The sequence below is a fragment of the Camarhynchus parvulus genome, chromosome 7 (genome assembly GCF_901933205.1).
Source record: "Camarhynchus parvulus chromosome 7, STF_HiC, whole genome shotgun sequence".
In the NCBI taxonomy this organism is placed as follows: Eukaryota; Metazoa; Chordata; class Aves; order Passeriformes; family Thraupidae; genus Camarhynchus; species Camarhynchus parvulus.
The window spans coordinates 22,492,127-22,519,355 of NC_044577.1; the positions used below are offsets into that span (position 1 = coordinate 22,492,127).

Here is a 27,229-nt window from a genome sequence, read left to right on the forward strand (position 1 = left end):
CCCTTCCTACCCCTCTTGTAAGGTTGGACTGAACTGTTCTCCTTGATTAATGATGCACAGGATAGTCCCTAAGACATAAGACTCCAGACCAAAACAGTTATGCTGGGAGCTGCTTTTCCATGCAGGTGGGTATGTTTACTGGCCACAGGGCAGCAAGAATTACCCCAAGCCCTGAGAAGGACAGGGAAGTGGGGTGGCAGCACAAACCCTCGCTGTATCAGAGCCTAGTGAAGCATGGGAAGGGGTGAGCTTCCCACCAGACATGAAGAGGTCAGGGAAAGGAAGGCAGATGAGAACCAGGAAAGCAGTTGAGTGTTAAAATTTAATAGAAATCCTTGAGAAACAAAGGGAAAATAGAGAGCGGACCCAAGAGAAGAGCACTAGCCTGCAGTCCATGCACACATGCTGCAGGGCACACCAGAGAGCCAATGGCCTTGAGAAGGAGGCTCCCTCCCCAGTAGCCCCACTGCCCCCACAACCAGCTGGAGCCACACTGGTACCCGTGGTCTCTCTAGAGCTGCAGTGTGCAAGCCTGAGCTCTCCTGTGGGGCCTGTTGCTGGGGGAGGGCAGGATGTTGGCACAGACATTCAGAAAGGATAAAACTGGGCAGTTTTACTCTCTCCCAGGCATGAGGACTGGGGACTTATCTTCAGGGGCCAGGCTGCAGCAGGGCAAGAGCAGGCTCAGCTGCCAGCAACTCGGGACACAGACACAGGCGAGCAAGGACTCAGCCTGTGCTGACTGGGGACTAGAAGTGCAGGCTCAGCCAGCTCTCACACAGCAAAGAAACCACAATGTCAGGCTTTTAGAACAATCTAGGACAAAGGCCAGATAACCCCCACTTCCTCAAGCTTTGCCACTTGCTTTAGAAAATGAAGTCACACAGGTCTCCTCTTTGCCCAGGAAAACATCTCTCTCTACAACCAGCCCCAAAAAAAGTGTGCAGTGCAAAGGGCTCCCACAGTCCTTGCTCTACAGAGCCAGCTCCTGTCTCTTCCTTTGAGGTAGGTTGATATGTCCCCAGGGAGGGACGGTGGCTGCTTGGTCACATCACCAGGGCAGTGTCATTGAGGCAGCCAGCAGGTCTCTGGTTTGCTCCATCAGTGCACTTGTTGAGAGGTAAGCTCTGAGCAGGGCTGGGCTCCAGGCATCTTGTGAGATCCTCACCAGCTGAAGGAAGGCATGCGCTGCAACGAAAAGGAGACCCTGAGCTTCTTAGGGACAGTGAGAAAGAACCAAAAGGACCATGGTGCAATAATCATCTGCTGTATCACGACACATGGACTCAGAGATAGAGCTGCCAGGCTTATCTACTCCATCTCCCATTCCAGGCAGTGCCATTGACCCCAACAGGTATCCCAATATCAGTGGGACTGCAGGGTCACAGCTTAGTCTTCCTGTCTGTGTGTAAACCCAACTCCACCCTGGCCTTAGCACAGGAACAGTGATGACCTTTCTCTTAGAACCAGAGACCAGGGGTATGCCTCCCCTTCACTTTGTCTCACCCAAACTCCAGTCCTCCACCTCTGCAAGAAGCTGTCAGCAGCCCAGCTTTGCTTGGGGAAGCTGGGAGACTGCAACAGACCTGGAGACCTCACTGCTCCCCCAGCCAGTGCTGCAGCTGAGAGCCTGTGCTCACTGTTAACCACATCAGTGTCCACAGAAGTGATACAAGTTCCAGTGCAGGGAATATCTTGTCAGCATGTTCTGACCATGACAGCTCCAAGCATCACCTAATCTGGCTGTTCTGAGCTCCACTCCCATCTAAGCTGGGTGTACAGTGCCAAGAGACATGCCCAGTTGCACAGACATCATGCCAGCTCCATCTGTTGGCTCCTCAGAGAGCAGAGGCTTCAGAGCCTGCAAACCAATCTGCTCCTCTCCCTTTAATAAAGCTGCTTTTTGGGCTGCCAGTTTTCTACCAAGATACCAGTCCGAAAGCCAGACTATGAACACCATGAACATCATGGCTAGTGCAAACTCACCCCAGTCTGCCCATTTCCAGTTTGCTGAAGCCATTTGATTGAATGCCACTCTTCTGGAGGAACAACGACTTTGGCAATGACCACTGTGGAAGGAGAGGAAGACAACAGAATGGCTATTTAAGTGGTGGCAAAAATCCCTCAAGCCTGCTGTGCTTTGCCATAGGCTGCCCTAGAGAGCTTCAGCTAGAGCTGCCTCACTGCTGCGCATTGTCACTGCCACCAGACTGTTCCCAGAATAGCAAACAGAGCAATCTTTGCTCTCTGCCTAATGAATCCCTCTGCTGAAAGTGGGAGTAGAGCATCTCGAGGTCAAGAGTGGGTTTCTTTCAGAGCAGCATTCTGCTGTAAGGCACAGGCGTGACAGACAGAGACGACTCCCTCACAGAGAAGAACAGTGGTCAGGACAGGTGCCAAATATGTAGGGCTGTGCCCAGTGCACCCAAGGATATTCAGATGCAAAATACTCGCAGATCTAATATACTGTTCATGACTTCATGTTTGTGGGAAATAGGGCAGCATGAGTTTTTCCAGACTCCTGGAGGCCTTGGCAAAGAGGGAAGAAGGCAAACAGGTAAGACAGGAGCCAGAGGAAGCAGAACAAGCACCACCCCTAACCAACTCTGTGCAGGTAAACAACCATTCTCTGCCTACCCTACCCCCACTTATACATACCATTTGGGCCAAATCCGTCCTTGCTCCAGTGTGGTACCCTTTGACACACCAGTTCTTCAGTAGCTCCAGACCTGGGAAGGGACAGAAGACAGTGAGAACAAACAGCCAGGTTTACAAAGAGTTAAGCCTTCCCAGCTCAGGGCATGCAAATATGCTGCACTGACCACATAGAGCATGCTAGGCAATAACTACTTGAACACGTGCCTGACTGCCAGTAAACATGGGGTAAACCCAGGGCGTTCACCCTTTGTACGAGCAAACATCAGTGCGTGGGCTGCTGCAGTGCTTGCCTTCCTCCCAGGGAGCCAAGACATTCCTTGCAGCAGGCTCAGCGAAACAGGAAAACTGGGGCAACACAGGATTTGCCGAATTAGACCAGATTGGCTGTCCCCCTGAGCCCAGTGCCTGCCAACAGCAGTACCTGATTTGGGCTGCACCGGTGAAAGTTCCCACCGTGCAAATGTAGAGCAGCTTTGCTGTCATCGACCCCTTTCCCAGAGGAGGGCAGCTCAGGACGCCTCCTCCTTGCACAGCACAGATCAGCTGCAGCATCCCAGTGCATCATCTCCACCCTACAGGGATCCATCCAGAGCTCAAGATGGGCTGAGACTTCATCCCTGACAGAGGGTAAGACTGGCACAAGCTGAGATCATCACTGGTATGACTGGAAGGGACCAATCCTCTCACCACACACAAGACATGGTGCTCCAGAGCACAGCAAGGTCATTTTGAAGCAGACCCATGTCTTCAACTGCACTGAACAGGCTCCACTTCCTCCAGGGCTTCCTGTAAGCAGTCCCCACTACAGCCAAGCACCCTGCTCTTTGGCTAACCCAAAAACATTGAGAAATCCCATTCTGTTTTTTTATTCAAGAGTCTTAGGGTCATAGCAGAAGGCTAGGGTGACTTGAGAATTAAGAACCAGCAGACCAATGGCTAGTCCATTGATGCTGTCCAGCTGGCATTACTGTGGTTTTCTATAAGATACCAGGAGAAATCCTTGCTGTCCAAAGCCTGTTCCTTGGCGACCTTTCAGCAAGCCCCAGAACCTTGTAAAAAAACCCCCAGTTGTTGGGGGCCAAGGGGAGCAGGGCAGCTCAGATGCCTTGTGCCGAGTCTGTGCACCAGCCTGGGCTTTGCATCTTGCTGGCTAGGAAAAGAGGAGTGCTGCATGGAACACAGGGGAACAGGAAAGGGATAGGGGGAGGATGAGTTCTGCTCAGAGGTAAAGAGCAGTGATGGGATAAAGGAAATCTGCTTGCCTGGCTTCTTTGGGGAAGCTGGAGCACTGAAGCAAAACCCTTGCCTGAGTGGCAAAGTTCAGGGCAGCACTTCAGTGAGGAGGATGACAGAATCTTTCTTCCAGTTGATGGAAGATCATCCAGCAAAGATATTAGCAAGGCAAAGGATGACACGTGCTGACAACACAGCCAGAGAAGGCTATGATGTTACTATCTCTCTGTGAAAGACTGTAACTGATCCCTTTGACACTTGCTTTAACACCAGTGAAAAGTGACAAAAGCATTTTTCTTCCTTCTCTCCTTGATAGCCAGGTGAGGAGCACACATACAGTCACTGCAGTGGAGGGCCAGCTCCTCCCGAAGCCTCTCCATCTAGATCAGCTACTGGATGGAAAGCCCTCAGCCACAGTCTCTTTTTATTTTCTCTAACCCTTCATGCTAGACCTCACTGACTCTCTCCCCCAAACAGTTTATACTGCTGCCCTGATAGAGGCAACCCTGGGTGAGAAGGAATTGGTCCAGCCCAGCTATGCCTCATAAAAGGATAATGCTTTTATTAAAATACAGAATTGTGTCCTGAAAGGATGGAAATGTTAGCTAGATTTCTAGTGTTTAGGAAAAATTTCCATTTGTACACTGACTGTTTTTCATCAGTTAGAAAGCTGCAGGAGACCAGGGAATAGGCCCAATTTTTCCTTCACAGATCACTTGTCAGGAGCAAAGCCCAGCAAATCCAGCTATTTCTCCATCAAAAGAGAGCAGAGAAACACAGTAAGAGGCCAAAGCTACAGGTTGAAGGCAAAATCCCAGTCTGCTTCATGCCCAGGGCACCTAGAAGTGCTGGTGCTGTGCGTACCAGAACAGTCATCACCTCTCATCGAGTCAGAATAAGCTTTTTGTGATATTTGAAGCAGTCTGGGAAGGTAACACATTTCCTGGGGGTTAGTATGCAGGCAGGCAGCTCCCCCTCAACATGCATAGCTCAGAAATCTCCCACGACTGCTGGCAGGCAGCCTGCCTGAGTCAGGTGGCTGTGCCATGCTTTGGAGGGCAGTTACCTTTGTGTCTATTCAAGTAGTATTTGAGCTCCCACTGGGTCACCAGGATGTTAAAGTAACGAGGCTGCTCGAAGAAGCGCAGGTAGCGCATGGAGATGTGGCTGGGGAACACCCGCTCGAACTGCCCGCGCCGGGAGTACTCATCCTCTGTCTCCACCAGGACCCGAACGTCATCTGGAGTCAGGATGTCCAAGACAGAAGAATAAAAATCCTGCAGACAAGAGCAACTCGAGGTCAGGGAGAAACATCTCTCAAGCAGAGGACTCCATGTGTCTGAGATCTTTGGGAAACTGTGTAAGGAATCTAGGCCCAATGGTGACACCAATGCTGCACAGAACTGAAGAGAACACCAATTCTGCAGCCCAGCCTCTCTTAAATACACTGGCAGGAGACACACAAGACCAGTGACCCTACTAACCCAGCACAGGGGTCAGCTGGCAAAGGCTGTAAGAGCTGCACAGACACATAAGGAGGAGCAGGCAGTGCTCAGACTCTGTTTGGGGACTGGTGGGTAATGTGCCCCTCAGCACACATCTGTTTCAATGTACAGATGAGTCAGTGAGACTGTGGCTTAAGCAAACCCAGTTTATTTTTGACCAGCTCTCTTGTAACCTTCTGGAGCCCAAGTGCACCCCATCATCTGGCTGACTCCAGAGAAGAGCACAATCTGAAGAGGGACAGACATGTGGGAGTGGCTGGGACATGGGCTTGGCATGATGATGCAAGTAACAGAGGAGGTTGGTTTGTACCTGGTCAGGTATCTTCTGCATCAAGTAATAGACCTTCTTCATCTTTTCTGCTCTTAAATGCTCAGATATTGGCTTGGACTTCTTCAAAGCACTGCCCAGGCTGAGGACACAAGAGAGACAATAGAGTATTTAAGTAGAGAAGACAAAGTCCTGTCATGGCAGAGCTGCTCCCAGCAACTTCTGAGAGAGTAATGACACCCTCATGAAAATGACATGGAGGAGAGAACACTTTCTCCAAGGATTTCACTAGTTCTGAGATCAGTGATGGATCCACAGCCTTGTGCACCAGCACAGAACGTGGGAAGGACGTGGGCAGACTCTGCCAGACCCTCACTAAGGCATTTCAGTGATCCTTCACCCAAAAGGTGAGCCATCACCTCACACTCACATAGGATGCACGAGGGTCAAAGACACACCATGATGTGATCCACAGCACACGAAGCCTGGTGGGATCTCATGTTTACATCCCACTTGGAACACAGCCTCCTAACTGCAAGCACAGGGATGGGGGTGCAAGTACCCAGTACTGGTACCATACAAGGAAGAAGAGAATTCTTACATCAAAAACTTCCTCTGGCAATATTGAAGTACTCTCAGGACTCAAGTTCAGCCACATGACAGGGGAAGTCCTGGCCTTTTGTACTATCTGACCAGCAACCCTCTATTCTAAGCACCAACTTAACCTTTGGGGATGCCAGAATCTGGGGGATACTTCTTGAAAACCTTTTAACCCATCTATCAACATAGCTTTTTTTTTTTTCCTGCTGCTGCAAAACTTATTAGTTGTGTGCATCTCCAAACAGGGAGAGCAGAACCTTGAGTCTGTGCCACATGGTGCTTGGGGAACATGCAGATCTACTGGAATTCTGCCCGTATGCTAAAAAATCCCTTCATATGCTTCCCAGGGCAGGAAATACAGTTAAACAAGCTTGCCTCTGGATGCAAGAAATCTGGTAATGCATCATCTGAACCGTGTTAAGGATCCACTTAATCCCCTGCAGGTCTTTCTGAGGACACCTGCCCTTCAGCACTTCCACTGGAAGTGGCAAACCAGCATGTGATCAAAGCACCGCAGACGAGCTGGTGAGAGCTCCCCATCTGGAACAGACCCATGTTCCCAGCTTCTCCACTGAAGGCACAGGGCACTCAGGGCAAGAGTCCCATCTTTTGGCATGCCCACACATCACTGCATGCTGGTGCTTAACCAAGCAAGCTGATCCTTCAGTGACATATGGCCAGCAGCCATTCTGCTGCAGGGAACAGACTGGTTGCCTTCCAGCCATCAGGTTTGAAACCAGGGTAAGCTCTAGCTGTGGTGAAACACAGAAGTATAGGGGTCTGGCTGGACACACACCCAGGAACTAGCATTCTGTAAAAAACAGCCATGTTGGCTATGAAGAAAGACTGTGCACACCTCCACCCATAGGTTGGCAGCATGTGACACCTGCAGTCCTGCCTAAAGAACTGATCACTCCAGCATTTGCAAAATAACAGGTGCTCCTCTTGCTCCAGGCAGCAGCATGTCAGTTCTGGTAAGTCAGAGGGTAAGTGGATCCAGCCCCAACAGAGCTAGCCAGTCCTCCAAGCAAACAGAGAGGCAGTGAAACTTAACATCATATTAGTTCTGGCAGGGGGAAGGACAAGAGAGCACGACTTGACTAACTGCAGAGCAAGCACAAATTACACTGGCCTCACTTCCAACTATGGACCTGCAAAGAGGGCATAAATCCTTCTGCACTGAAGAGACCACAGGAACCAGATACTCAGGCAAGGAGACAAGTTCTTTGGACCCATAGCTGAAGCACCAGCAAGCACAGGCTCACAACAGCTAGAAGCCAGCATTTGCTGGGCTCCAAGCAGCCCCCCTAGATGAAATCCCTCAAGAAAAAAGTCTGCTTCTCTAACAGAGAAAGGGGATAACCTGTAGGTAGAGCCACTTCTTGTCTGTGTCCCTGAAGCCACACTGTCCATGCTGGGCAGAACAAAACCAGCGAGGTTGAGGAGGTCCCGAATCATCTGGCCCTTGATGCTCACATCCAGTGGGGAGTTGGAGTGGAGGCTGCAGAGAGGAAGCATCACAGCAGCCTGAGTGTTAGAATGGAGGTGTTGAGCCCCATGGCCCCAAGATCAATCCCTGGGTTATCAATGACTGAGACACAAACACCAGCCTGTCCCTTGCCTCGTGAAACCAGCCGCAAGACACTGAGAGAAAAATCCTGACAATAGAGCTTTGACAGGGGGGCTTCCTATCAGAAATAGTTAATTTTTCCATCTCTTCCCAATTTTGCTAGAAATAGGCAAATCCATCCCCAGAGCTCCGTGTGCATGGCTCTGTGTACAGCTCATGCCCACCCACTCTCGCAGACAGGAGGGGCCATGCTGGTTACACTGCAGCTCCCAGCCCTGCCTGCACAGCTGACACCACAAGGCCGGATGCGGTCAGGAACTAAAGAACAGTGCACGAGGCAGTGGAACTGCTGACTGCTTCTGCCCACGCAGAGAAATCTCTGCCATCACCCGTTCTGTACAAGACACATCCCTCCTTGCCTTCCTTTTTTAACATACTCTTCCCTGGCTCTAGCTGGAGCATGCCCAGAAAAGCTTTCTGAACTGCAGAGGAATGTTGCTTTCACAGACAGGGAGGGCTTTGATTCCTGTAATCTGGAGAGGGAAGCTTCAAAGCCCATGATCTTTCAGCACAGGCTACAGGGAACACTGCAAGCCAAACTCACTTTGTAGTAAAAGAAAGGCCATTATCCACTCTGCTGTGGCTCAGAATATGCTTTACCTTGGGGAAATGTTGACTTCTAAGATCCAGGGCTTGAGGTTTTCATCCAGTATGATATCAAACCCAAACAGCTCATGGCAACAATACGGCCGACGCACGTACATCTTCACCAGGCTGTTCACGTAGGGCTCAGAACTGCAAGCCAAGGAAAAAAAGCTTGTTTCCAACAGTCACACAGACAGCAGAGCTCTGGCTGTTCACAGCACATGTTGACAGTTCTGGAAGTGTAATGCAGCCACGTGCTGCGGGAGCAGGTGGGCTGAGGGACCAACATGGGCCTGTGTGTTGCTGCTGCCTCACCACATATGGATCCAGCACTGCATCTTGAGCATCCCTGCTGTATCAGGTAGCATCCAACTCTGAATACAAGATTTAACCTGCACCAGGGACCATTCTCTCAGGCTCCCAGGCAAAGCAGGGGAGCGGGTGACAAGCTGGGCAATTTTGGGTACACTGCGCCTTCCTGGCCTTCAGGTAGGTCAGGGAAATGTAACATCTGTCTACCCACTGCAGCTATGGTAGCAGGAGCATAAGTAACAGGGTGAAAGGAGAGATCTGCAGAGAAATACTGAAGCCAACAGCAGTGATACTATTTCAGTTAAGAACAAAAGGACCAGGCTGAGAAGGGACAGTCAAAAGGGCCAAGGTGCACCTCACAGACACACAGAGCAAGGGGTGCCAAGACTCACGCAATGATGGTTTTGATAACGATGTCCTTAATCTTCTCCCAGATGGCCTCACTATTAACTCCTTTCTGGGTCAGGTAACCCCAGAGAGCTTTGAGTGCCCTGTGAGAGAGAAAGCAAAGGAGCTATGAGGATTTTTGAAGGAATTTTGAATGAGTTACAGATGGGGTTTTCCAGTTGTTTTAAATGATGTGGTTTATTTTTTTTTATCTTCTACATAGGTAGGAAAGGTGAGTTTGGTTCACATCTTTACTGCATGGTTCAGAAGGTCACAAGATGGCTAGTTACAAGACCTTTTAAGGATTTATTGACTAATAAAACACTGCTAACAAGGACATTTATGTTTTTGACCTGATTTTTAAATATCTCGTCTTATGGACTCATGTTACAGTGAAAGCTTTCTGAGCCAATTATGTTATGAAACACAAACTTACACTAAACTCTAAAACTCTAAATTTTCTTCCACTTAGTTTAACATGTCTCTGTTTCAAATTATAAATCTATATTCTCGCTTCTAGCACCTAAGTTTGGAAACTTTTCCCAAGGTCTTAGATCAAATCCTGTGTTTAATTTTAAGCTTCGGCCTACAGGCCCAAAGTTCTCAGAATTCCTTGCATTTTGGATTCCAACACGTGGCCCCTTGCTGCTGGTGGTGAAAGCAACAGAGGGCAACCCCGACAGTGCTCTTCCCTGACATGGCAATCTCCTGACATCCTCAAACCTCTCAGTTCCTAGTTACTGCTCTCCCCAGCCTGGCCCCTGGTTTTGAAGGCCCAAGCTACTAGGAACATGAATCTGTCATAGACTTCTCTCAGCACAGTCCCAAATTAGCGCATGAGCAAGGTAAGTCAGGCCCAGATCTTCTCTTCCCTCCCCCTCCATGTCCTCAGCAAACCTCCCCTTCCTGCAGGCCTTCCCCCGCAGCACTGCAAAGCAGCTCAGCAGGAATCCAACAAGACCCCAGAAATGTTTTAGCTAAAGCCACTTCACTGAGGCTTCAGAGATGAAAAGAATTTCTGAAAAATGTGGTAACAAGATGGTATGGGGGAGCATCTATGCTTTTACAGGAGTTTCCCATACCACACTGAGTGCTGCAAGCTACTCTGACACTGAGCCAAGGATGCTGAGATATTTCTCAAGTGAGACCATGTGGCTAATGGCCAGGAATCCAAAGGTCACGCTTCCTGCATACAAGATGGAGTGGATTACAGCCACACTTATCTTTAACACAGGAGCAGCCAGCACTGACTTGCATGCAAGTATGGGAAACTCACAGAATCCAACCTCCACGCAATTGCAACTGCTGAGGGGCAGCAGACCCTGCTAAAAGTCCCAGTGGAGAAAGAGACCACTGTGAAGCAGGTCTAGGTCTAAGTGATCTGGCCACAGCCAAACATCTTCTGCAACTCCCTTTGAGTGCAGTAGCCCTGCCCAGGCTGAGAATCGAGAACTCAATCCTGCACTATTTTTAAAAGGGTTCAAACACCACCATGGAATCAGAGACAAGTTCCTGGGGCTTGTATCCATTCACCCATGGGACAGCAAGGAATGGGAACCCCTGCAAAATTGCAGCCCTCCTCCCAAAGGCCTAGAAACAGCACCACTGCTCCTATTCCCACTGAGTAGCACTAAATTAACAGTTCTGAACCAGAGCTGTTCCCTTCTCTGCATTCACAGCAAAGTCAAGAATGAGATGGGCAGAAGCTCCCATCAAGACAGTTTAAGTATCACCCATTCAATACCTAACAAAAACCAATCAGATTCTGCTTTAACCACATCCCATCACCCCCACAAAAGGGGAAGGGGATGAATGAGCAGAGATGAGTGCAGTGTTGGAAGCAGGGAATGGCACAAACACAGGCAGGATGAACAGCACTTACAGCTCAAGCAGTAGTGGACAGGATGAGTCACAAGCCAGGGAGACCATCCAGATTCCATTGACACTAACTCATGCTAAAATCACTCTGTTCTTCCACTTTCCCAAGTGGGAGCAGATGATACAGAAAGCAAGTTCAAATTTTGGGTAAGAATACTGAAAAAAGTCTGACTTCACGGGAAATAGAAAGAGCTGCCTTGTACCCTAAAAGCAGCACCTACCATTTGTGTCCCTGACAAGCAGTCTCATCCAAGTTGGGTTTGTACGCTGCGTTCTTCTTGTTCACACTGTAGTTGGTCAAGTGTATGAACTTGTTGTTGAGGCTCTCCACTGAGGAGGAGTACCTGGAGAAGGCAAGAGGAACACAAGCTGTCCAAGACTGAAGTGGCTGTCCCCAGGCCCATGAGGCAGGCACAGACTTTGTTCTCATCTCAGACCACTCTCAGCCATCCACCAGCCCTGCTGCCTGCAGCTCTCTGTCCCCACAGGCCCAGAGCTAATGGTACAAAACATGAGACAGAACAGGCTGCCTTGGGACAGTGGCATGCAATCTCACCCTCACAGCATATCCTCAAGAAATAAAAGCCAGAGTATCAGTGAGCAGAAGCACTGATGGAACTGCAACAGCCTGAGGCAATACAATGAAAACTGGAAGAAACATCTCCATTTCTGGTGTGCCAGCTTTTATGCAGAATGAAGCACAGACAAAATGTATTTCAAGAACTGCTTTACACTGAGCTAATCTTTCATTGGGAAGGTTGGATGTAGGCAGCATCCTCTCACATTCCCTTTCAACAGTCACCTGCAGCAACCTCGTGTGTTTCCACACTGCCTCTTAAGCAAGCAAGGTACAGCTTTAAGCATCACCCTTATAGGGCTTGACTCCCTCCTGCCCCAGCCAAGGCAGGCACCACAGCCACAGGTGCCTGGGCACCAAGGCAGCCCCCAGCACTGCTCTCCTGCACAACCTACCTGCAGCTGGCAAAGCGAACCAATCCATCCTTGAACAGGTAGACCCTGAGGGGATCATAGCAAGTGACGTAAACATAGAGCCTCAGGTCAAACTTCTTCCCGCCAATGAGGTAGGGCTTGTGCAGGTATCTGCAGAGGGAAGGAAGCACTTAAGAGTTAGGATTTTCATATGCAGGAACATCTCTAACCCCCAACTCAGAAGCCCTGGCAAAACAAGGGATCAATGAAGAAACCTTTTTGCACAGCACTTTCAAGTTAATCACATCACATACAAAATGAGAGAAAGAGCAGCTCTCCCATTCACGAGGAGCTCCTGCAGCACATAAGCAGTGTTTCCTTCTGCTCACTTCCATTTTGAAGAGATTTTCCTCAGTTTTAAGGCACAGTAGCTTTTCCACACCCACAATGCTGATCACAATTTTCAGGAACATTTAAGACATGCAGTTCACCACAGATGGTTTTGTACAGTAAGAAGAAACATTTGGGTATTTTAACCCAACTCATTTGATTATTCATCCCAGAGGTTCATGATTTTCCATAGGAAAGTTTATCTCTTTGCATGGAAAGTGGACGGGGAGAACTTACAAGCAAACACAACAGTTCCCTCTCTGCCAAACACTGCAGTTTTCCTGCTCTCACAAGAATCTTCCCAGATAGCAACCTCAAATCAAGATGAAACTATTCCACTTTTTTGCAGAAGGGGAAGGAGATTGAGTACTCTGTTATTTCAAGAAAATCCTTTGCATCTACATGCACTGTGGCTCTCACTAAACCATTCTAACTTGGATAAGAACAAATCTTTGACAACTACCACCTCTTCCTTGGGACTTCTCTTCACACTGTGCTTGTGTGAACTGGGTAAAATTTGTTCGTCTCCAAACATGCCAAACCCCAGAGTACAGAGCAGTGGGAGCCAGATCACAGCAGAGCTGAAGCTGTCCACCTGCCAGACAGAAGCTCCAGAAAGCTCATGAAACCAAGTTGTGTCTGAGACCTTAAATATCTGCACAGAGACAGCAGCACTGCAGTAAGCCCAGCTGCAGCTGACAGAGCCAAACTTCCAGCAGCAGGACAACCAGGCAGTCTCCAGAGAAATCTCCAGATGCAAATCAGGTACTTCTGCTTTGCCACACACTGGTAGGGGCCCAGAATTGGCCAGAGATACAAGACATTAAGAAGTTCCAGGCTGTGTGTCAACCTTGGTTTTACGTTCACTCACCTCTGTACTAGCAGTGGTCTCCTTTTGGGGAGCTGGCTCCATTTGTGGATGACCTGGATACCAACGCCTCTTGCTGATGCTGGCTGCAAAACACAAACAAGAAAGGATCAGATCTTCTCCCTGCACCTACAAAAAGACAGAGGATTGAGTTCTGCTTTACACCTACTGGTTTCACAATCCATTTCTGTCGGCTACCTCCTTCCTCCCATGCCTTCCTGAGTAATTTGATGTCCTGGGGCAGGATGAAGGATTGAGGGAAGAAATTAAACTCCTTTTTCCCACAGCGAGCCTGCATCTTTAACAGGTTGCGCCACAGACGGTCCTTCCTTCCAATTTGAAATGAACCGGGGAAGTGGTTTAGCTGGAAAGGAACACAGATGCTATGAGATCTCTCTGCTTCCCCTACTCGTGCCCACCCCTTTCTGCTCCCTTGGCAGAGGATACAACCTTTCTGAATACAGTGCAGGGTAACAGTCTTTGCTCCCCTCCCAAGATTGCACCCAAACTGATTCCACCTGTTCCTGAAGCTTTTCAGGGACAAACCGCCTCATTTAGAGCATCACAGCTCTTCAGAACAGGCATGTACTTGTGACAGATACCAAACCTTTGGTCCCCCACAGGTTCTCAAGCCATGAACCACACCTGACTCTGTGATCAGAGTAAGGTACATGCCCTTCACTGCACTGGCCCTCAGTTCTGCCAGAAGGAGGACTGCATTGCTTTAAGCAGCAATGACTGAATTTAGAGAAGCTCACAAATAAACACAATTTGGCTACAGCCCCAGTCCATACAACAACCACCCTCACAGCAGAGATGCCCATCCAGCTATGCCTGTCTCTTGGACCCCTCTCCCTGTTCTGGAAGGGACACTGCAGGGGCAGTTGGCACAGCAAACACTTGGCCCAGAGCAGAGGGGCACCCAAATTGCTTGGAACACACTCTCCATGCACATGAAAGAGGTCAGCAAAAACCAGCCCCTACCTTTTGGTGCTCCCTGATGGCTTTGAAGCCAGGGGATTTCATGTGGTGGCCCCAGCAACCCAGCCAGTCACTGCTTGCTGCAGGAAAAACAGAAAAGTCCATGACTGAGTACCCTGCCACCCATAACATCTGCTCAACCCACAGCACCCCATCTCCTTAGGCTAGCAGAAGTGTGCCAGGGATGCTGTACACCTATAGCACAAAGCACTCACACTTCCTACTGCAAAGCTGCCAAAGCAAGGGCTGAGTGGCATCCAGTTAACCAAGTGGGTCATATCGTTGCAAATATGACTGGTTGCAAGGACCTGAAGAGGTACAGAGTCAAAGGAATGCCTTTAATTCCCCAGCATCCTGACTTCTCTGCATTACAGCTGGCAAATGAAGCAGTTGGCTAATGAATGCTGTGCTGCTGATGGACAGGTAGGTGTGCCGTAACTTCTTAGGACTTCCTCTGCCCTCCATGTCTCATTATAGCCCCAAAATAGTCTGTGCAGAGGTCTCCTGATACATGCAGGAGTCCAATAAATACTTCCATGAGATCACATTCCAGAGTATGGATCATAGCTGCAAATGCTAAGTGTTTCTCCTACACATCTCTTCAGTGACAAGATTCCCAACCCTGAGAACTCTGGCTATGGTCAGAGACGTCTTCCTCTTCAGTACATGGGGACAAGGAGCAGCAGTGCTGGGCCTGGCACTACATGAGGGCCAGCCTACTCAGAGTGGCAAGCCAGAGCAAACCTGCCTCACATCTGCTCAGTTCCTGACAGCCCAGGAGCAAGCCCTTGTGGACTATGCCACGAACAAGCCAAGTGGCAGATCAGGCCCTGCTGGGATCCACAGATGTTGGATACTGCAGGTTAGACAGGCAAAACCATGAACCCAGCATCCTGCAGTGCCAAGCCTGTATTGCTTCTGCTCTGTTCTTTGCATGCATTCTGCCTTCTAGTGTCCAGGTGCTGGAGGCAAGGAAGGACACAATGCTGCCTCCCAACTTACTTTTGCTAACTCTGAAGTGGGACCTGCCAATGGTTTGCTTCACTATGTTAGGCGTGACACTGCACATTTTCCATCGCAGCAGCTTCCTCTGCTCCCAAGGCAGCTTTTCCACTAGGAAAGCAAAAAGTTAAAGACTGAAGGAAAACAAACACAATACTTGGATTTACTACAGCTGCAAAATTTTTATGGTTTGCTGCACAGGCACCAGGCCTGTAGATGAGGGTGCATAGCCCTCTTTGCAGAACTGTCATGGAGCAGAAGACTCCACAGCTGGGGGAGATCCAGGACACTGAAACATTTAGTGGCAGCCTGAGTCATGCTCCAGACATTGGAAGTAACAGTTTACTGCAGTCATTTGGATCTCACAGCAGTGTTGGGTGCCATCAAGGGAAGGGTTAAGGGCAGCCACTGCCAGCCCGCTCCAGGCTGTGTGCTGGCACCACCTGCTCCCTAATAATGGGCTGGCCACTCACCTTGCGCAACAACAGACTCTGGCTCACCTGTCTCATCCCGAGTACTGAAGTAGATAGTTGGAGGCACATTAGGGAATAAACTGCAGACAAGAGCTGGTTTGAGCACTTTGTCTTGAGCCTCAGAAGGCTGGGCCAGGCACTCGATGCGTTTCCTAAGAAAGATGAAGCAGTGGTCAGCTGGCTAAAAGTGAAAAGTAACAAAGGAAGAGGGAAGCTGGAAGGAGCCTTAATCTGGGTATCAGGAATTTGCACCATCATTGCAATGTGGTGCAAGCAGCGGGCACTAAGGTCAGTAACTCAGCCTGCAGCAATGAGGGGATGAGTCTGCAATGAATGCACATGCCAAGTACCCACTGTGGGGTTTTTGATTTTCTGGGGCAAGGAGTGGAGTCTTTTACATGACAAACCCTATAACATCGTCCAAGGGAACAAGGGGTGGAGATTGTAATACATATTACTTAACTGTTGCAACCCTCATGGTTCTGCTGTGTTGCAGGGAAGAGGGATGGAGTTTTACCCACTATATGTACACCTTACCACAGCAAGCCCCAATACCTGGAAGGAGGGATAGAATTTGTAATGTTTCTATTAAGGTTGTGATGAAGGGAAAAAGTAGAGTTTGCAATGAACGTATATTCAAATATATGCCACTGCAGCCATTGGAAGAAGCCACACCAGAGCAATCCAATAAAGAACAAAGAGTAGCAAAAGAAAAGGAACTACAACACACTACCACTAATCCCTCAGGCCACCCCTTGCCTCACTGAAGGGACTGAGTGTAGCTTGTCACAAAAGAATTGGAGATCAGGCTGAGGGAAGAAGAGCTGTTTTATCAAAGTCCTTGGTTTGTTTTTTTTTTCCTTTTCAGTACTGAAATCAATAATTAAAAGCTTATTAATTGGCAAAGGATTATATTGGTCAACATTCTCTGGCACAAAACTGGTTTTGCCCACACAAACTGAAGGCAGGAGACAGTTGCAAAGGTTTCAAGGCCAGGCCAGCACACAGCCTGCCAAAGAAGTGGTGAACACCCCTCCCTCCTTGCTGCAAGAGGCATTTAGCCCAAGCACTGCTTCTCCCCATCTGCCTCAGAGGCCAACCAGACACATCCTGCCATAAACAGCTGCTGGGCCAGTTTACATCACCTCTGCAGGACTTTCACAACCACATGTGCACACCCAGAGCCCTGCAGCACCCTAAGGCTCAACACTTGCTCACAGAAAAAAGCCTTGCTTGTCTCCCAGATTAGTGATGACATGATGGGAAGCAGCAAGTTGTCAGGCAGACAGCAAAGCCTGAGGCAGCCCTGGTACAAGACGAGCTCCCACTGCTGGATGGGCAAAAACAGGTCCAACAAAGGTCAGCCAGGAGTCATGAAGGCAGTGCTCAGATGACCACAGGCTGACCAGTGCTCCCCAGACAAAGATTCTCCCAAAAGTTAAAGAAAAACCCAGGCTCCAGGACTTGCTTCTAGGATGCTGTGCTGAGACACGAAACTCCAAGGAGCTTTTGCAGTCTCTGGCCCAGGACACCTCCACTCTGTTTCATCTGCTGGGCAATGACACTGCAAGAGCACAATTTAATCCAGTAAACCTAACTCAGCAACTGTCAGTGCCAGTGAAATTAAAACCCCTGTTTTGCTGCAGTGGATGCACCCTTAGCACTTTACAGGCTGCTGCCTGTAGCAAGAGAGGTAGTCTGCAGGGTAGCAAGGAAACCTGTTTTAGCTGGGACATCTGTTCCTATCTTCACTCCTTTACCTCACATGCTACCATCTCCTCTGTCCCCATGGAGGGCAAAGATGACAGAATCACAGAATATGCTGATTTTGAAGGGACCCACAAGGATCATCGAGTCCAACTCCCCACCCTGCCCAGCACCATTCCCAAGAGTCACACCATGTGCCCGAGAGCATTGTGCAAACACTTCCTGAACTCTGTCAGGCTTGGTGCTGTGGCCACTCCCTAGGGAGCCTGTTCAGTGCCCAGCCACACTCTGGGTGAAGAACCTTTTTCTAATATCCAACCTAAACCTCCCCTGCCACAACTTCAGGCCATTCCCTCAGGTCCTGGGACAAGTCTGGGAAAAATACACCAAGTTCAGTGCACTGTTTACAACTACTAACCTGGATGCAGGAGCAGTGGAGCTGCTGGACAACACATCACCATCGGAGGAAGTATCTGAGTCACCTGCAGGAGGAAACAAACTCAGGTTTTGTCTCCGTGAGGAGTGAATGCACACAGAGTTAGGGAGGGAAGAGAGGAAACAAATGCTGCAGGGGACAGAACTTTCCAGCTACCCCAAATCCTTGGATCCTGGCTTTTGCCCACCAACTGGGGTCATAAAAACAGGGAAGGGAGCAGAGCTGACAGCCCTGCACAGAGAGAAGATGGGTAAGTTCTGGAGAAGGACAGTGGTGAGCCCTAGCTTGCTCCCAGAAGGAACCCATGCAGTTTCTCCTTGCTGTTACATCACTTTTGGATTCAATACATCCTGAAATGACAGCATGAATGTAAGACAGGAGGGCAGCTGTGCTGACTCCCAGCTCCCAGACAGCTCTTGCACTCCCCACATTGAGGCATGGAGCACAGCCCTCCCTGGGGTACCAGCACTCACTGTCCTCATACTCTTCTTGACTGTAGTTCTCATCCAGGCCATCAGGAAGTTCTTCCTCTGCTTCATCCTGGGGATGGCTTGGCTGCAGCAGTGACTTCTCAGCAGTAGCACTGGGACAAAGGACATCACATCTAAAGGAATGGCACATGCTTTCTGCAGCCAAAAACCCAGAAACCCATGAGGCAGCATGAGATAATGTGGGCAGAGGAATGAGGGCACTGCCCTCTCCAGTGCTGATGTACAAGCACAAATCCCAAGCTAGCAAGATGGAGAGGCCCCAGACCACGCTGAGAAGGAACATGTTCTAGAGCAGCAAGAAAAAAGAGGAAAAAGGACACCCTCTCCCAGCAGGAGAGCAGGAACTCCGTGTCCTCACAGCCTCTCTATCCTATATTAGCTCTGTGTTCTTTTATGAACCCATGTCTCTGACTAGGAAGGCCTGGTTCAACAGCAGGCTGGATTCAACATATGTGCAGAGCTTTCCACGGCAGGCAGGCCCCCCCCACTGAGTAGAACAAACTAGAAATGCCACACAGTAATTCCATGCTGTGGCTGAAGGAGAAAATGGAACAGCTTGGAGCCATCCTGAGTGCCTGCATCAAGCTAGGGGCGCAGGAAAGTGCTCCACCCACTGGGATGCTGCAGTTGGGTTTTGCTCATGGACACAGCCCATGGTTATCCTTATGGCCACATCATACTGCCCACAGTGCATCCCCTCCCAACACATGCAGACACAACAGCCAGCCTGGCACATCTTGCTGCAGCCTCCCTCCTCCTCCTGCCTCTACTTACTTAAGCTTTCTTGAGACCACAGCCTGGGGCTGTTTCTCTTCCTCCTCCAGTTGGATGGTGGACACCTGTGCTGCCACTTCAGAGACGGCAGCAAAGTGCAGAGGCTCTGCTCTTGCCAGGTGGTCCCCAGCACACAGAGGGCTCAGCACACCCACGGGACGGCAGCCAGACCTGCAGACAGGAGCGCTGGCACACGAGGCCAAGGGACGGACACTGATCCGCTCAGTGCGAGCAACGGCATCACAGGTGCCCCTAAGGCTCGAGTTACTGTTAAGGCAGTGGCTCCCCAGCTCCAAGTTCAGGAGAGCAGTGGGTTCTTTCTGGGTGATCTGCACTGCAGCATGCTGCCTCCTCCTGCTGCTGTGGTTGGACAGGCTGCCCACACTCATAAGGCCAGAACTTTCAGCTTGGCACCCAAAGCCTCTGTGTGGGGCAGCCTGACTAGGTAGCTGCTGCACAGCCTTCAAGAGGCTCTTCTCCGGTTCCTTCTCTTTTGAGCTGTGAGGTCTCTCAGCATCCTCCAACAAGCACTGATCCTTCCTGAGGACCACACTGCTTGGCACAGGGGTATGGGAGGGGATTTTGTTTTGCTCTGACACAACGTTGCTGTTCGTCATTGCCCTGTTAATCAGGCTGCTACGGCAGCTGTCTCTACTGTCCCCGAAGAGGGACCATGAAGTAGCAGGAAAAGTCCGGGTGTTTTCCACCTTTTTCATCTTCAGTGACTGTAGAAAAGGCACTTGAGCACTGCTTGGCCGTAGGAAGGAGTTGTTATTGAGCACTGGTCTACAGGAGCTGGCAGCCTGCTGACCTGAGCTGAGGACAGAGCCTTTGACCCCAGTTCCAGAGCGCTCCTCTGCCAGCAGGCAGGGCTCCATCAGCAGGGAAGACATCACCCTTCCCGTGGCAGACATCACCCTTCCCGTCGCACAGCCAGCATGTCGAGGGCTTTGGAGGCTGTCTTCAGTGGGCTGTGCATGGCATAGTGATGGTGAGCACAAGAAGCAGGATTGCTGCAGAGGGATCCCTGAGGGCAGCAGGATGTGATCCTGGAAAGCACTCGCATATCTCTTCTCTAAATTCCAGACGGGTTTGGCCTGCTGCTGAGTGAGGCGCCAGGGCCAGCATGGCTGAGATCTTTCTGCCGGGAGGCTGCCTGACTCCAGCCCAATGCTCTTCTGCTGTTTGGGGCCCCCATTAGCATGGTCTGGTCCTGCAGACGCCATGTAGAGCCATAGCACTTGAGGCACAGTCAGTCATCTACAGCAGCATCTTTGCTGGCCTGAAACAAAAGGATAGCATGAAAGACACTGTTGTCCTGTCAGGGCACAGCACCCAGCCTAATGCCAGATGAGGAAAGCAGGGTGAGCTGCTTTTCCTGCAGGATGAAAATCACATCTCCCATTTACTGAGCTCACCAAGAGTCTCTGGAGACCAAGTCAAAGAATGGCTGGCATCTCACACAAAACCAGAGGATGCAAAGAACAATGTAAAGAGAGCCATCTGCAGGAAAGCTTGTACCCTGCAAACACACAGGGGTGCCTGACTACCAGCCAGGGCCAGGGTGTAGCAGCACCAGCACAGTCACCCTGTCTGCAACAAGAGGCTGCCTGCCTGGGACCCACACGGCAGCTGGAGCCTGCTCCTACAGCTCTGTGTCTCCAACATCAGCCTCCTGACTCCACCACAAACGCCAAAACATCTGCTTATTTTTTCTCCCTGTCTCTTAAAGCTTCAGCTCAGTACATTACACAACTAGATGAGAATCTCAGCCCTTGCTCTTAAAAGGAACATGTTTCTCACTCTTGTAGAAAAGCTTAGTGAGGGCTAAAGGCTTCCTATAGAGTTCAGGACTGAGAAGGCAGCAAAACCCAATTGCAGGGCCGTTCTAACATTAACACCTCTGTTTCCAGCAGAGACTGGCAGTATTGTGCACATACATCTCTCCCCACTGCAGTCCTTCAGAAAAGTCTCTCGCAAGGACCAAACTGGCAGACCACAGAGTTGCAGATATAAGTGCCCTGAATTTTCCTAGAATGAACTATTGCACCATACCTGCAACATCCTCATGCCTGAGGAGAAGGGAAAAGAGAAAACAAACCACTAGCCAGTTATTGCTTTAACACATGCCTGGAGGGCCCCTGGATACAGCTGCGATAGGAATTTGTATTCCAAGCAGGCTGGCTGGTTCTTCCACCTTTCAGCTCTCACACGCTTGCATGTTAAAAAAAAAAAGGTATAAAAAGAAGGATAAGCAGTGCATCAACCATCACACTCTTCCTTTTCTTGCCATACACATATACACTCCTTTCTCACCTGAAAGACAAGCCTCAGATGCAGCAGTTAAAGTGTAGCTTGGAGACCCTGAGGTGCTCTGTAGCACCATCCCAGCAGCTCACACCACCACAGAGCTGGGTCAGACAGACCTACACCTGCCAGACCTTCTCAACCTGTGAATCAGCTCCAGTCTCCAGCACACACCAGCTCAGCAGCATCTCAGCCAGAGGATGCAGGAGATGGAACATCCCATGCAGGATCCCATAGGAGCTACACATCCTCAAGGAGAGCTGCTACCCTGCCAAGCTCTGCAAGGAAATATGGCAAGCGCCAAGTCCATACCACACCCATAGGGCTGCATTGCTTGTTAGTGCTTGTACAGTCAAGCTGAGAACTCCTGATGAGGACAGGGCACCTGCATCCCAGTGGGAGCTGCAGCCCAGAGGGCCTCCAAACCCCAGGGAAGAGAATCCCACAACTGAGATGTACAACACTATTCCATCGCTACCCAATCTGCCCCCAGCAGCAAACCTGGCTGTGTTGTGACATTCACAGCGATTAGCACAGAGCAAAGAAGATGTGGCTCAGATGCCATCACCTGCCCAGCTCAAATTTCCACCAGTAAACAAGGGAGCAGAGCTTGGCTTGCACACGCTGCCCCCTCCAGCTCACAAGCACACCCAGACCACAAAGTGACCCTAGCACACCAGTGAACATAGGTGTTAAAGAGCAAATTAAAATCCAAGGAGAATGAAAGTGTTCCTGCCCAGAGGATCTGTCACTGGCATCACCACCTGCACTGCCAGTTTGGCCATCGCCTGCACTCTCACCCGGCTGTGAATGACCTTGTAAAACCAGCCTGAAGTGAAAGCCATCTGTAGCTCATCTCCACCCGGCTTTACAGCTATCCATGAATCATCCTGCTGTAAAAATAAAAGTGATGTGGCCTAATGAAGCTGTAACAAGGGCCGTGAATCTTACAGTCAGCTTATACACAGGTGTGAAAATGCCAGCACAAGTCCTGCGTGACCCTGATCTGGAGTAAGTGACAACGGTGGCACAGATGTGACTGACACAGACACCGGGGTGCTGCTGACAGCTGTGGCTGCCAGGGTGGAGGTCTGGGCATGGCACAGCCTCAGCTAACACTGCCTGGAACCCAGCCCCACAGAGGCAGACAAAGTGCTGAGCTTGCTCCCCTCCTGAGCAGTTTTGTCACAGACTTGCAGAAGTGTCTGGGCCAGCACAGGGGAGGGGGGTGTGCAGGAAGCAGTGGCTGCATAAGAAAGCTGCAGGGCCTTTAGCAGAGCTTTCGGGTAAGGCCTAGGTTGGCCAACAGCTAGTCACCATCATTGTTTCCCTGTGGAGAAACATGAGCTCAGAGATAGGGGCAGGAGGGGCAGGAAGGATGAAAGGAAGATGCCCTCACAGGAGGCAGGTCAGGATGCATCCAGACTGATAGCACCAGTCCATGCTCCCTGTCCTTCCCCCCATTCACACCTCCTGCATGCCAGCACAGACAACTCTAATGTCCACCTGAAAACTGTCTCCCATCCTTACTGCAAGGACAGCTTGACAAAGCAGCTGCTGAGTATCCAGGAGACCTGATGGAGATGGAGGGGGGCACCTTCACTGTCCTGCCAGGCTATGGTCACAACAGGGCAGCAGCTGCCACATCTCTGTAGCTCTGGGTAGGAAACACGTCACCTGCCCCAGGGTAAATCCCTGCTGGTTACCAGCAGGGAAGTTTTCCCTTTATGTTTAATTCAGCTGGAGTTTTGGGATGGACGAAGATCACAGCTTGATGCAATCCCTAGTTCTGCCAACCCAATTCTATGAGAAAGGAGCTGGACTCTGTTCTGCATCTCACACTTGAAATAACACTCTTGAAATTTTATTGTAGAAACATGAGCTAGGAAAAGCCCTGGGTGAACTGGCCAGGCTGGAATTCAGACCCAACCAAGTAATTAATGGATTTTGGCTTGGACTTATTGATACACAATACAGAGACCAAAGCTGTCACTGTTGGAGTGACTGTACAGCTGCACTTGCTTACAATTATTCTGCCAGCACCTTTTATTGCCACACAGCTTGCTCACAAGCGCTGGGAGGTCAGCTGGAGCACTGCCACAGCCTGTACATGTGACATACTAGAGCACAGGGCCAACCTGTGCCCAGCCTCTGCACACTCCAGTATGCAGCAGTCAAAACCCTTTCTTCCAACCTGAGCCCCACTGCAGCATGTGTTCCTCTAATGGCAGCATGGCAGCTCCTCACAGCCCTCTTCCAAACAGGAAAGGACAAGACCTCAAGAGCCTGGGTGTGCACATCATCCCATTGTTGGAAGAGTGTGGCTGTGGAGGTTATTTTAAGTGCAGCTTGGTGATACACTTAAAATAACAAGAGCTTGTAAATGTATGCACTGCAAGCTGACCTGATAACGTGTTGTCAGCCACACACAGCCTAAAATCACAAAGAAGAGAGATTAGACAACTGCAATTGTTATTGTTTTCTATGCCATTGCAGGGTGCATATTCAGTTCTGTTCTTTATTATTAAAAAGGATAACACATTTTTCTAAACAAGACCTCAGTTTACACCAAGTTCCTCGCTTGCAGCTCTGGGACTTTTGATTAAAGCTTGAACAAGCAAGTTAACAACAATGCAAAACAAACAGGTTTTAAAACAAATATACATTTAAAAATAAAGTTTTGAAATTTAAATTTAAAACTTTGAACAAGATCAACAACATTGATCTGAAACAAACTGAGTGCCTAGAAGTGCTCCAACAGCTCGTAGCTAGGTACAAACTTGTGTTTCAACAGCATGGAAACAGCCCTCCCTCCCCAGCATCAGCTCCAAGAAACTAGTGGCCTCAAGGGCAGTCACACACCAAGCCAAAGCACCTGAGGCCACCAGCAAGTTCAAGCTGAAGAGCAGAGGGTGGTGCTGGCCACAATTTGTCCAAGAGGATAACCCAGCTGAGGCAGGTTGGCCACTGCAGAAATGCTCTTGGGTACATCAGCCTGGTGTGCTGCTTTGCCACACAGTTAAGCATCATTGTTCCCTCTCAGCTTCTTTATCATCCTTGCAGAACCACATTTTGTGTGCAAATCCAGAGGATGACAATCAATTTCTGTCCCAATCAAGACGTCAAGTTTTTACATGGCCACTCAGGTCAAAAACAAAACAAAACAAAACAACAGTGAGAAATCAACCTCTGTGAGGATGCATCAGCAAATTCCATCTGCATGCCAGGATTACATTTGTTCCAGGGTTGGTCATTTCCATTCATCACCTGTGGTGCTGAACTCCACTCCACACTGAATAGAGGAAGTATGACTGTATGGCTGCCTGAAAAGACCCTTTACCTAAGCAGAGCACTGGCCTGCAAGAGAAATAGAGTAGCTCAGGTGTGTGCTCCTGTTCCCAAGGTGGAGGCAGACCTCAGGGACAGCAGGATGCTGGCGCAAGCCATGGGAGAGCTGCAATCCAGCCAGCACCTCACCCTGTGCTGCAGCAAATGCCTCCCTCCATGCACACACAGAGTGTGTGGGGAACTGAAGGCTCCTGTGCTTGACTTCACAAGGGACTTTCCCACCACTCTAAGGACATTGAAGCACAGTTGCCAGACAAGGTGAGGAACTCTGGCACAATAGGCAGAAAATCCAAGGCTATAGCTTGAGTGCACCAAGGACACTTCAAATAAAGGGCTGGCTTGTGCTCACCCTGGGAGGGCTGACCTGGCCAAGACCGGACAGTGCAGGGGCCACAGCAAAGGGCAGAGCATGGGGCTCCTATTGCTGTCAAAGGATATCAACTTTTCTCCCTGGCAGACTCCCCAGGCCCTGAAGCAGATGCAGTGCACATTGACAGCAGATCATGCAGCTCTGTTTCCCCAGCAGTGAAGATGGTAAGTGCCTGCCCTTGCTCCCACCCAATTTGTAATTTTTCATCACATGGACGACAGAAGCAGCTGTACTGCAGCATAAACAAGAGCAGAGAAACAAGTCGGGATTAAAAGCAACAAGCTGAACCATGAGGTGTTTAACAGCTTTTCATCAAGGAGGTCTACAGCCCATTCCTGAAGATCCAAACTGAAGGGACAGCATTTTCAATTGAGCTCCATGATGGGAGAAAAGAGAATTCAATGGCAAGACCTGGGAAGAGTTTGGCCACCAGTGTAGGATCTGAGGGCAGTCAGCACAGTCTGATCTTAGGCAGACTAGCCTTTAGTAGAACAATAAAAGTGGAGGATTTGGAGTGAGTGAAACAAGTATAAAATATCAACATACAGCAAGGAGACAAGAACTACCCAATTAGTTCAAAACACATAATTTCTTAGCCCACCTTCTGTTCTTGATACTTTTTACTGAAACATAGCTGCAATTGGAAGAAAAGGTTCCCAGATTTGTCCTTCAGTATGTGCTGAGGACCCTTCCATGTTTGACAGGGCTGGGAAAAATTCTTCTGAAGCCACTGCAAAACCCTCACTCCTTACAGCAATCTCTCAGGGCTCAGGAGTGGAGAAGAAACAGAGACTCAAGGTGAGAAGCTGCCAAATACTCCCAGACTCGATGCATGGCAGGAACTTGGGAAATGTCAAGGAGTGGCACCCAGCCAGGCTGGTACAGCAGCCAAAGCCCCCAACCTGTGTCAGTGATCTGACATCTCCACGCAGGCGCTGTTATGCGGGGATGGTGACATTTGTTCCCTCAGCTCCTCCCTGAAATGCGATCCCTGCTGTGCTGAGAAGGACCCCTTGACTGAGGTGTGGGAGGGGGCAATTGTCATCAACCAACTTTACCTAACAAAAAAACTGCAGCAAGACAGCAACAAAAGGACAGACAAATGCTACTATCTGCTGGGTACAAACAGAAAGAATTGTGGAAAAATTATTTTATAAAACTATAATAGGGCCAACAATCGACTGTAAATTCCCCCAAACTATCCGGGAGTCACTAGATGTCTTCTGCCCATTCTGTGAGGAGAACACCACAATATGAAAGACAGGCAAGCCTCAGGGGGTCGTGTAGGCAGGGTTTTGATGTGTAGCTGTAGAGCTGAACTCTGCCTCCCATGAGACACCCAAAGCCATGCACAGGAGGCTGGCACAATGCCACAGGGTTTCCCCACACCTTCACTCCGCACTCCCTGACCAAACCCTGCAGGCATTCAGGAAATACTCCAGGCTTGTCTCAGCTCAGCTCTGCCCTTCATCTTTCAGACTCAACGGCTCCTTTTCACAACACAAGAGCAGCCAAGCCAAGACCCCAATGAAAGGATGGACAGCCAGGATGTCCCAGCATTCCACCTGGGCCTGGTCGATCCCAGCTCCATCCTAATACTCCAAGTACCGTTGGAGAGGCTCCCTGGGGCCGTGGGTGGCTGGGGAGCCAGCCCTTCCTCGCTGCCGCTCGCCCGGGGAACACGCTGTGTGTCTCATTTCTCCAAGTGAAAGACTTTGACGCCGAAGCTGCTACCAGGATGCTCTATCCTGGCGCCGGACCGCCGCCCAGGCCGCCAACCCCAGCATGTCTCGGCACAGAGCGCTCCCGAACCGCTCCCCCAGACGCACGGTGTCACGGGACAAGGCCATGGCGAGCCCCGCGAGCAGGCCTGGGCAGGAACGAGGTGCCTCCTCGGGGCCTGGGCACGGCTATGGGGCGGAGGGGCCGGGGAGGCAACGCGGGGGGACAAGGGCCCCAGTGGGAGAACTCTGAGGGTGCAACCCAGGGAGATACAAAGGCAGCAAAGCCCCGCTCCACAGGACGGCAACGCCGCCATACTCACCGCCCGCCCGGGCCCGCCGGACCCGCCGCCGCCGTTACCATGGGGAGCCGGC

At 50.1% G+C, this 27,229-nt stretch overlaps 1 protein-coding gene across 1 annotated transcript; it reads right to left on the bottom strand.

The window, feature by feature from the left end:
• Window positions 1–196: 196 nt before the first annotated feature.
• On the bottom strand, window positions 197–27,229 carry TTLL4 (tubulin tyrosine ligase like 4). The gene is made up of 19 exons (XM_030951927.1): window positions 27,178–27,229; window positions 19,109–20,390; window positions 18,317–18,426; window positions 17,826–17,889; window positions 15,728–15,852; window positions 15,228–15,338; window positions 14,229–14,305; window positions 13,414–13,608; window positions 13,248–13,330; window positions 12,029–12,157; window positions 11,278–11,400; window positions 9,184–9,282; window positions 8,495–8,629; window positions 7,628–7,765; window positions 5,707–5,806; window positions 4,958–5,168; window positions 2,659–2,729; window positions 1,987–2,069; window positions 197–1,188 (listed from the first exon to the last, which is right to left on the bottom strand). Exons 2-19 carry the CDS (start codon window positions 20,332–20,334, stop codon window positions 1,047–1,049), a joined length of 3,222 nt encoding a protein of 1,073 aa, XP_030807787.1. The 5' UTR covers window positions 20,335–20,390; window positions 27,178–27,229; the 3' UTR covers window positions 197–1,046.

Coding starts and splice junctions, on each gene's coding strand:
- TTLL4 (XM_030951927.1), bottom strand. CDS start 20,334: ATGGCGTCTGCAGGACCAGACCATGCTAATGGGGGCCCCAAACAGCAG. Junction 11,401..12,028: donor GTTCGCTTTGCCAGCTGCAG/GTAGGTTGTGCA, acceptor TGCCTTCTCCAG/GTACTCCTCCTCAGTGGAGA. Junction 9,283..11,277: donor GCTTGTCAGGGACACAAATG/GTAGGTGCTGCT, acceptor TCTCTCTCACAG/GGCACTCAAAGCTCTCTGGG.